This window comes from Spinacia oleracea, chromosome 2, assembly GCF_020520425.1.
Source record: "Spinacia oleracea cultivar Varoflay chromosome 2, BTI_SOV_V1, whole genome shotgun sequence".
NCBI classification, from domain to species: Eukaryota; Viridiplantae; Streptophyta; class Magnoliopsida; order Caryophyllales; family Amaranthaceae; genus Spinacia; species Spinacia oleracea.
The window spans coordinates 23,804,365-23,814,816 of NC_079488.1; the positions used below are offsets into that span (position 1 = coordinate 23,804,365).

Consider the following 10,452-nt stretch of genomic DNA (forward strand, 5'->3'; position numbering starts at 1 on the left):
GCAACTACTATCTTCTTCTTCTCCGTGAATGCTTCCTACTTCCCGCTGCCAACCCAAATTATAGTGAATAGGCAAATAGAAAATGACATCGTGGGAAAGGGAAGAAGAGCTGAAGAAAGCAGCAGTGAGAGGAGATGTGGAGTTCCTTAAAAAATGTGTTGCTACCAATAAACCCATCAAATACTACTTGACTTTATTCCGAAGGAGTCAAACCGGTGAACGTCTTAACGGAAACATCTTCCACTTGGCGGCGCGTGAAAACAGAGAAGAGTTCATTAGAGAAGCCATCTCGATCTTACCTCTCGACGCAACAAAACAACTCCTCTTACAAACACGCGACGGAGATTTGTTCACCCCTCTTCACATGGCAGCCGGCATCGGCAATCTCGAGATCGTAAAATTGTTCCTTAGTGTCTACAACACGAACACTAGTTCACCGTCGCAGCAAAAGCCGTGGTTGGTGAGGAATGAAAGCGGACGAACTCCCTGCCACTAGACCTGGTTATTGGACAGGGTAGTCCAATGGATATAGGGTTAGGGTCAAGTTAATAGGGCTTTTATTGGACAGAGCCTTTATTGGATATGGTCATTATAGGGTCAAACTTATACTACAATTATTTTGAAAATTAAAATAGTAATGATACAAAAAATTACGTGTATAGCTTCGTATTTATTTGTACTTGCACATGGCTCTTTTGTTTTTCATTTTTCATTGCTCGTTTATTGACCCGCCCACTAATGACCCGCTAATGACCCGCGATCCGCTTTTGACCCGCCCATTATCGACCCGCTAAAAATGACCCTTTCAATACCCGACCCTCTTTTGACCCGCACCGACCCTGACCCGCCCCGCCCGATAACCAGATTTACCTGCCACGTAGCTATTAATTATGGTAACGAGGAATGTGCGCTGGAGATATTTAAAATGGATATGGACTCGCTTTGCAACATGCCGGATAATAACGGGTTCAGCTTGCTTTATGATGCGATAGCGAGAGGGCTTAACAGATTCGCGTTGGAGATCTTGATCGACAACTTCGACGGAAGTTCGATTTCTTGTACTGGTTCCGATGGATTTACTGCCTTGCACTGCCTCACAAGTTGCTCTGGTGATTTTCGATCATTTACCTTACATTCATCTTTCTATTTTTAGATTTGGTTTTTTTAGTTTTTGTTATTCAACGACCAAACACAATTGGCTAATTCACTAATTGCAAATTTGCAATCATCAAAACTCTAACAACTCTTTTAGAGATGGCCGTGGCCCGGGCCGGGCACACGTCAGGCCCCATGTTGTTTTGTGCCGGGCCGGACCGAAACTTTAAAAAACAGGGCCCAGGCCTGGACCAAGCCCACAAACTTTCGGGTCGGCCCGCACCGTCGAACCTAAACCTAATTTTACTAAATTTAGCGTGCTTTGTCGTGTCGGGTCGAGTTCTAAAATAATTATGTCAAACATATCTTTTTACAATAAAGGCACAATTATTTACTGCCATATAAGCTTAGAGTAATTACAGTTAGAGAAGATTTGAACGGTGGCAGTGTCCGCACATGGGATTCAGCATGATATTATTTACTTCCTCGTCTTTTAATACTCGCAACGTTTGGATTTTTGCCACTATTTATATAATCTACTTTGACTATTCGTAGTGTTTTTTTATATAAGATAAAACATAGTCATGTGGGATTTTGTTAGATTCGTCTCAATGTGTATTTTCAAAATATCAACTTTTTATAATTTTTGCATAAAGAGAATTAAACATTCGTCCGCTTAAGTACAAACATCGACCATAATCAAAGTTGTGCATCGGCATGCGTGAAACTAACAAACGTTGCGAGTATTAAAAGACGGAGGAAGTATTTTTTTGACAGATGAGCTGTAAGTATATATATTTTTTGGGAAATTCTACATGGTGACCTTATAGTATAGTCTTTTCTACTTGGCGGAAATAAATTAATTTGACTTTCTGTAGTGACCTTGTAGTTTTATAAATATCATTAGAGTGCACTAATTACGTATTTAAAAGATGACACATGCTTAAATAAGTGATTTGACTAACCTACCCCTTAATTTAATCTTGAATAACTCCCTCACTATTTTATTAACCCCCTCTAAATTAACTCCTAAACGGCTAAACCCCATAAAACAACTCCTAAACTAATTAACCCTAACCCCGTATTCGTCCTCCATTCGCCCTTTCCAAATTCATCTTTGTGCATCCCTTATTCTCTTTCAAATTCAAACTCAATATTCTCTGGTTTAATTCTCTTTGATATTTCGTTGTTCTAGTATGATTTTTGCAAATTGTCGCAAATACAAACAAAATAAGCGAAGTACAATATGATTGAAATTTAGGATTTTTATTGCGGGTACGTAGTTTCGGTCGAAGATTTTGGGTTTTGAAGGAAATTGGAAAGCAATTACTGTAACTTTAAACAGAAAATCAAGGTTAGTTATACATATTTCTTAATAATCCCTCAAATTCTAAGCACAAATTTAAGTAGGTTAAATTATACTCTGTTTTGTTATACTTGATGAATTAATATAATTGTTAAATTGTTGGTTGAAATTGATGATTCATCCGATGAAATTGATCGTGATAAGTATATATTTTAGTCTCTTTTTTAATTGTGGATTTGTTTGTGGTCGATGTTTGTTGTGTTATTGCAGAATGGATCAATTAGTGTTAAGATTTCACTATGTGGGTCAAGAAAGTGATTTGATAATTGATGATGTTGATAAGGTTATGTGGATTGATTTGATAATAGAGTATGAGGAAGGATTTAGGAAAAAAGGGTATCAAATGCCAAAATTTCCTAGTTTTCACTACTGCTATAATATGAAGGATGTAATGCTTAAAACCGACAGTGACTTAATGTCAATGCTAGACAGGTTAAGTACAAAGAAGGTGATATATGTGTATGTAGGGTCAGTTGATAAGCCCACTGATTGTGTGACTGCTGCTAGGAAACTTAGTGAGACACTAAAATATAAGGATAAGATGCACATTGGGAGTAGTCCACCTAGTAACATAAACATACCGGTTAACAATGAGAGTATCAGACAAGATTTTGATGATGAGGCGATTAACCATGCTATTGAAGAGCATTGGCATGATATTGAGATAAGTAATGAGATAGAAAATCTAATTGAACCTCTTGTGGAAGGTAAAGGACCAAAATCGAAGGCACCACTAAAATCACAAGCAAAGAAACTGCCTGTAAGGAGAAACCCCCCTAATAATGAACCAGATCAATCACAATCAATTTATGTCCCTCTCCCTACATACTCAAATGCACCACCCATTAACCAAGAGATCACTACTCCTTCTAGTTCAAACCTTTCACTTAACGCAGCCCTTGTTTTGCATAAAATACCTAAGAGTACTGCTGCTAGGAGAAGACTATTAGGATCCACCCAACCAATAGCTCAAGTTATTAGAAGAGAGAAATTTCATGAACAGCTTGAGCAAGTCCAATCTACTAATGTTGGTGGGGGAAGTGTGCAAGTGCAATCTAATGATGTTGACGAGGGAAGTGGCCAAGGAAGTGATCAAGTGCAACCTGCTATGGTTGTACAACAACATGATTTTGTAGATAATGATGATTATGTTCATTATGATGAGCAGGATAATGGTGATGATCAGGAGAATGATGATGAATATATTGACATGGTGCATGATAATTATGATCCTTATGAGGATGACTTATGGCAAAGAGATATGAATAATGATGACAGCTATTTTAGTAGAATTTACAAAAATGGAGAATTTGTGGGGATGTACAATTTGGGAGTATTGTGTTGAAGCCTTGGATGATATTTAGTGACAAAGAGCATTTATGGTCGGTATTGAGAGATTACTGTATACAGTGTGGTTTTGGTCTTATTGTTGATAAGTCTAGCCCTAGTAGGTTAACGGCTTCTTGTATGGATTTGCACTGTAATTGGAGAATTCATTCAAGTAGGCTTCCCGATGGGCAGACATGGGCTATTAAGAGCATCATGAACTCTGAACATACTTGTAGAGGGTTAGATGTAATGAATCCATTAGTTAATGTAAAGTGGGCTGCAGAGAAGTTAATGGATGATATTAGGGCAAACAATGACATTCCTGGTAAGTCCCTCAATGAGTTGTTGTGGAAAAGATATGGGGTTCAAATGGCCATCAGCACGTTGTACAAAATGAAGGGTGTTTCACTTAAAGAGATAAATGGAGGTTATGATGAGTCATATGGATATCTTCCTAAGTACTGTGAGATGGTCAAGATTACTAATCCAGGATCAGTAGCCTTTTGTGCATGGACAGTAGAAGAACATCCACAAAGAACGCTCACTTTTTCCAGCATATTCATTTCATTTAAGGGAGCAGTAGATGGTATTAATGTAGGATGCATGAGTCTTGTTGGAGTTGATGGAGCTCATTTGAAGGGAAACTGGTGGTTTTATCCGCAGTTGCCTTAGATGGAAACAATGAGCTCTTTCCATTTGCATGGGCTATAGTGCCGGGAGAAGATGGAGATAGCTGGAAATTCTTCATGTTGCACTTGAAGGAGGTTCTAAAAACCTGTAACAGGGGTAATGATTGGTGCATAATATCTGACAGACAGAAAGTAAGTCGTAGTTTCTTTTTATTTTGTTACTATTTTCTTTATATGCTTGAATTTATACTTATATGCTTGTGTTGTTATCATTTCTTAAGGGAATAGATGTTGCACTAAATGAATTATGGCTAGAGGCAGGGAGGAGATATTGTTGTTTGCACTTGCTTAAGAATTGGAAAACTCCTTTCCCTGGACCGTTAATGTATTCCCTCTTTTGGTTAGCTTGCACTGCAACATCTCCATTTAGTTTCAAAAAAGCTATGGAAAAGATACAAAAAACAAACCATTTGGCGTTACTTTGGTTGTCTAAGTTGGGAGATCAGTCCAGGTGGTCGAGGCACAAGTTTGACCCAAAGATATGCACTGATGAAAATAAGACCAATTTTGTGGAAAGTTTTAATGCAACACTTGGTGTGGATAGATGCAGGCCTATATTGACATTATTAGAAGGTAAAATTGGTTTTTTCATCACACTTTATATTACGAATGCCACAATTTCAATCCCAATATTTTCTTAGCACTTTATATGTTGAACTTGCTAGGAATTAGAAGAATGTGTATGGTGAGGATGTCCACTAGGAGACAGCAATGTCAAGAATGAAATGAAAACGAGCCGTGTCCAAATATTGTCAAAAGAATCCAGAAATTAATTTTTGACTCAAGGACTTGCAAGGCATTTCAGAGCAGAGAAGGTGAATATGAGATTAAAGAAGGGAAGGCTATGCTTACTGTTTCACTAAATAACAAGACTTGCCTTTGTGGTGCTTGGCAAATCAGTGGTCTGCCATGCAGACATGCACTGAGGGCTATCCTTGCTGCTGGCCATAACACATTCAAGTATTGCAGTACCTGGTATTCTGTTCAAGTGTACAAGCAAGCATACGGAGCATCGATTAACTCCGTTCCAGATTATGAGCACTGGCCAGAGATACTTCATGTGTCTTGGAACGGCTGTCTATTAGTGGCGTAATAGTTGTTCTAAGTATGTAAGTTGCAGATATATTGAGCTTTGATTTTTCTACTGTCCTACATTTTGATGTTAACATTCAATGGATTATATATTTAGGATATATTCAGTCGAAAATTTGATACTAAAAACAGAATTTTAACTCGAAAACAAAATTACTGGTAAATTACTGATAACTCAAGTAACTCTGACTTCTTTACTAGCTAAAGCTGCATAACATAAAATGATAATTACTGACTCTAGTCTCTATTACTATATAGCTCCAACTACTACGAACTCGAACATTAATCACACTACGATTACTTCCAGGGACAGAGCTAGAAGTCGCCGCTTTCTGGCTTTTAACTCGAAAACAAAATTACTGGTAAAATTACTGATAACTCAAGTAACTCTGACTTCTTTACTAGCTAAAGCTGCATAACATAAAATGATAATTACTGACTCTAGTCTCTATTACTATATAGCTCCAACTACTACGAACTCGAACATTAATCACACTACGATTACTTCCAGGGACAGAGCTAGAAGTCGCCGCTTTCTGGCTTTGTAAAGTTTGAAGTTGGTACAGGCAGATTTGGAGATTGTGGCATGTGATTGGGAATGATTGATATCATTGTTATCTGCAGACTGTAGTGATGTAATGCAAGGAATGATGGCATAATAAAGGATAGAAGGTAATAGGTTCAGGGAATTGATTATAGGTTGTGGCCTCATAAAATTCCACAGTAACAAGGAATGTTGTACTACCAGCAGCCATACAAAAAGCATGCTTGGCAGATCTGCAATGATCAGAAGCTAAATAAGGGGGATAGAAAACTTAAAAACAATTTCTAAACAATTTGTTTGGGTATGCAATCCCGTTTACAATCTAATGTGTATGTATTGCTGTATTACTATTAGAAGCCACAATATGTATTATTACATGAAAAAAATATCTGTAAACGTAAAAGTAGTTTATGGAACTGTATTGACGCATTTTCAGAATCCCAATTTGGTTCACTATTTTTGTTCTTTTATTGATTAAGAACTAGATAGATATCCATTGTAAAATACTAATACTTCAATGATTTCAAGGAATTGAATAAAGGGTGCCTAATCTTTTACTACCTCTGTCCTAGACTCCCATTAGATGGCAACTTGGCATACTCTGGAATGAGTAAATCAAGGGAACATTTGTTTGTTTCACAATACGAAGTATTTGAGGAGCAAATGCAAGTGAAAAGCAGGGGAGCTTATTTAGGTTTTTGAGGGAATAGATTAACTCATGGGTAGGTTAGTAATTTTTGTTTAACTGGTTATAAAATTAGTCATATATCCATGGGTTAGCTTTTAAATATGTAATTAGTGCACTCTAATGATATTTATAAAACTACAAGGCCACTACAGAAAGTCAAATTAATTTATTTCCGCCAAGTAGAAAAGACTATACTACAAGGTCACCACGTAGAATTTTCCATATTTTTTAATACAATATGAGAATTGTGTTACGGAGTATAAAGAGCAATACAGCATAATAATAAACTGACCAAAGAAATAAATCAAATATTTATCTTTAACCTTTAAAAGTGGGAGCTAAAGTACTGTAGCTTATGAACAGTAGTTGGCTGTGTCAGCTCCCACGTGTGAGTACATTTTATTTTTATTTTTTTCATCCCCAGCTGCCCTTTTGCCGTATCTCTTTACTTTCCCAATCTCTTCTCTCTCAGCTCTCTGTACTATGTAGTCATCACTTCTCTATTTCTTCACTTTTACTCTCATCTAAAAGAAACCGCTTAATCGCATGATGATTTGTTAAGATTTTCTTCCCAGTTCTCTAATCCACACAAATTAATCAAAATAAATTCACATTATTGACAGCTCAAAAATGGCGTTTGCATCTAATTTTAACCTCTTTTTTTAATTTCATTTTATTGTTTTGTTTTGATATTTTCAGGTTTGATTTTGTCATCCATAGCAATTTATTTCCAGGTTAGTAATTTATGGATTGATTAGTATTGTGTTCCACTTTGTTTACGCTTCGATGCCCATCATCTGTTTGTAAAATTGTCTAAGTGGCAAACGAAACATGAATTCTTTTTTTCATAGACATGCAAGTTGGGTTTTTAATTCATCATCTTTAATTAAACAATTTTCTTCTTTGTTAGAATTTAAATTGGGTTTTCTCTCTCCTATAAAAGTGGATATTAGGATTTAATATTGTATGGTGATTAACAAAAACATTTCATATTGCCTGATGCGCTCGATGTTGGTAGATGGTAATGCAGCCATTGTTCCTGATGTCATTAAAGTAGTTGAAATCCCAATAAAGTGTGACATTTTTGTTGTTTGGGTATTAATCAATCTTTTGTTTCTATGAAAATTCTCCATTTTTTTGATGAATTTTACCTATTGTTGTTGATTTACAATAGTCAGAGAAAGTAGCAATTAAGACATAAATCAAAATCATATTTTTGTTTTGATATGAATGGAACAATTTTAGTGAAAGAATGACCTTAAAAAACATATAGGAGTGTGATTTGTATTTGTCCAAATTGTATTTAATCCGATGAATTGACCAATTTTTCTTTGCGACTCAACTTAAGTGATAAAGTAAAGTTTAGGTTTTGGGCGCGACATGATGAGTAGGTAAAGAGACATACGAAGTATTAACTCATCTAGGGGAATGAGTCTCAGATTGCTTGTGGCAATAAACTGAGGTATGCAGTATTAGTTAAAATATTGCTTGCATGTAATGACACACAAAACTAACCATATACCGAGTATTCTTTCTCAATCTTGAGCATCTATTTCTTTTATCATTATTTTTCTTTAGGCTTCCTACAGAAGTACACAAACAACGTTACAACTAGATATTCAATACTAAAAATGTTGATGTTCCATGGAGGAAACCTATTGTATAACTTGATTGAACCACTGGTGCAGATCTTCAAGCGCATGTTGCGACTAGAGTACACTTATGACTAAGAAACAACGATAACTGTCTCACAGGAGGACTATGGAGCTGAGAAGGAGGACGAGAGAAAGCTAATTGAATATAAGGTATCTTTTGATAATTATATTTATCTCTGTAGCAGAAATTTCACTTATTGCATGTTTACTTGGCAACAACTGAAAAGAGGTCAGGGGACTTATTTAGCTAGGCGATATGAACTAGGATATTAATTATATCTTTCAAATGGCGGGTTTGCTTCCCTGGTATGTAGATGATATGCTTTATTCTTTTACTTTGGATCTTCTGATGTCTATTACTGAGTCTTATTGCTGATATCTATGGAACTTGTTGGTTGGTTTTTGTTCAAATTAAGGATAATTGGGTGATTATTATCATCTATGACCAATGTTCTCACTGGAATATAGGATTGGGGTTTTTCAATTAGCTAGGGATTTCATCTAGGTTTGTTAAATAACAAGTTAGAGGGGTAGTTGTGCGCTTAAAGTCTCTAAACTAGATTTTTTTTGGTTCACTTGCATTTGATGATATATTTAAAATGACATTGGTTGTAGTTGTGAGAGAGTGCGCATGAAAGCAGAGGGAAAAAGGCATGAAGACAGTTTTGAAGAACATTAATAAGTACTTAGTCCAAATTTATTGATAGATCTTCAATATGTTGTCAAATAATTGAATGTGTTCATTATCAGGTTGGTTTACATTCTACTTCAAGTGCATTTTTCAAAGTTCGCAAGAAAAAACACCCTTTGATTATTAATTATTCCTTTGGGCTTTCAAGCGTCTGGTTATAATAACTAATTTTTGCATGAAGGCTCAAGGTGAACAAACAATTGTGGCAAGGAGAAGACAATGAGTCCCACAGAGTGAGAAAACATAGTCATGAGGGTGAAGATTAAAGCGCTGCAACTTTGTTAATGTCTTGCGAGGAGGTAGTTGTTATTCTTGGTTCAATACTGAATGAGTGTCAATTTATCAGTGTCAAGAGGCATGGTGAACGATAGAGAAATTAGTAGATCTAGTTCTATATTTATGAATTTCTAGGATAGGTGTTGTTTTGTGATGAAGAGGTGTAAAGGGAATCTATTTACAGAGTGATGTTGAAAGAATGTATTAATTGTTGGGATGTAACTCTCGAATTTATCTACATATTCCTCTAATTTGTATATAAACAACATTTGACAAGAAAATGGCTTGGAACATTATTTACTTATTTATTATTCAAGTTTAAGAGTTGGAAATGATATTTGTTGTTATGTCAAGATACAAAATTAATTGCTCTTTCTACACAGGCAATGAAATACAAATGTTTTTTTTATTGTATGTTAATGTAAACTCTTTAACCTAACAAAGACGATCGACTAATCGAGCATTGTTCTATTTTAACTAAATAGATAACTAAATTCAAATTTTACACCTTTTTTTTCTCCAAAAAACTAATAACATAGCAAACAAATGACATATCATATATTGTGCAGTAATAAATTAATCAAAGTCGATACAACTTGTCACTCTACATATCATTAGTACAAATATATATATATATATATATATATATATATATATATAGCATTAGAACAAAGTTGATACCAACTTTATTATTCCTAAGCATACCGCGCGCATCGCGCGCGGCCCCGCCCACTAGTATACACAAAAACATCAAAACAAAAAAAAAATTGAGAAAAATTAGACAATAAATGAGAGAACATGGGTATCAAATTATCCATCCTTGTATCTTCACATCTTATGGCACTTTAACCAAAAATCAACTTATGTTATGTCAAAAATATATACTTCCTCCGTTTTGAAAATATCGCACCATTTGTTTTTTACACTATTTATACTACGATTTTGGCCAATTTTTTGTGATTCGTACGTAAAAAAATTTTAGTCATTTGAAGTTATGTTAGATTTGTATCGATATATATTTTCTAAA

At 35.4% G+C, this 10,452-nt stretch overlaps 1 protein-coding gene and 1 long non-coding RNA gene across 9 annotated transcripts; both read left to right on the forward strand.

Annotated features, from left to right (window-relative positions):
* The first annotated feature begins 875 nt into the window (after window positions 1–875).
* Window positions 876–6,555, forward strand: LOC110778545 (uncharacterized). 8 transcript variants are annotated; one of them, XM_056836578.1, is made up of 5 exons: window positions 2,457–4,611; window positions 4,701–5,052; window positions 5,145–5,588; window positions 5,879–5,933; window positions 6,034–6,555. In XM_056836578.1, the coding sequence occupies exon 1, from the start codon at window positions 2,574–2,576 to the stop codon at window positions 3,804–3,806; it is 1,233 nt and encodes a 410-aa protein (XP_056692556.1). In that variant the 5' UTR covers window positions 2,457–2,573; the 3' UTR covers window positions 3,807–4,611; window positions 4,701–5,052; window positions 5,145–5,588; window positions 5,879–5,933; window positions 6,034–6,555. The 8 variants fall into 8 exon arrangements, with proteins under 8 accessions (XP_056692560.1, XP_021838787.2, XP_021838786.2 ...); XM_056836581.1 differs by having other exon boundaries at window positions 5,145–5,584; XM_056836582.1 differs by lacking the exons at window positions 5,879–5,933; window positions 6,034–6,555 and adding an exon at window positions 876–1,109 and having other exon boundaries at window positions 4,454–4,611; window positions 5,145–5,686.
* A 712-nt stretch (window positions 6,556–7,267) lies between these two features.
* LOC130466830 (uncharacterized) lies at window positions 7,268–9,735 on the forward strand. Its single transcript, XR_008926972.1, has 3 exons — window positions 7,268–7,537; window positions 8,492–8,608; window positions 9,331–9,735. It is a non-coding gene; the product is annotated as an uncharacterized lncRNA (long non-coding RNA).
* Window positions 9,736–10,452: the final 717 nt, after the last annotated feature.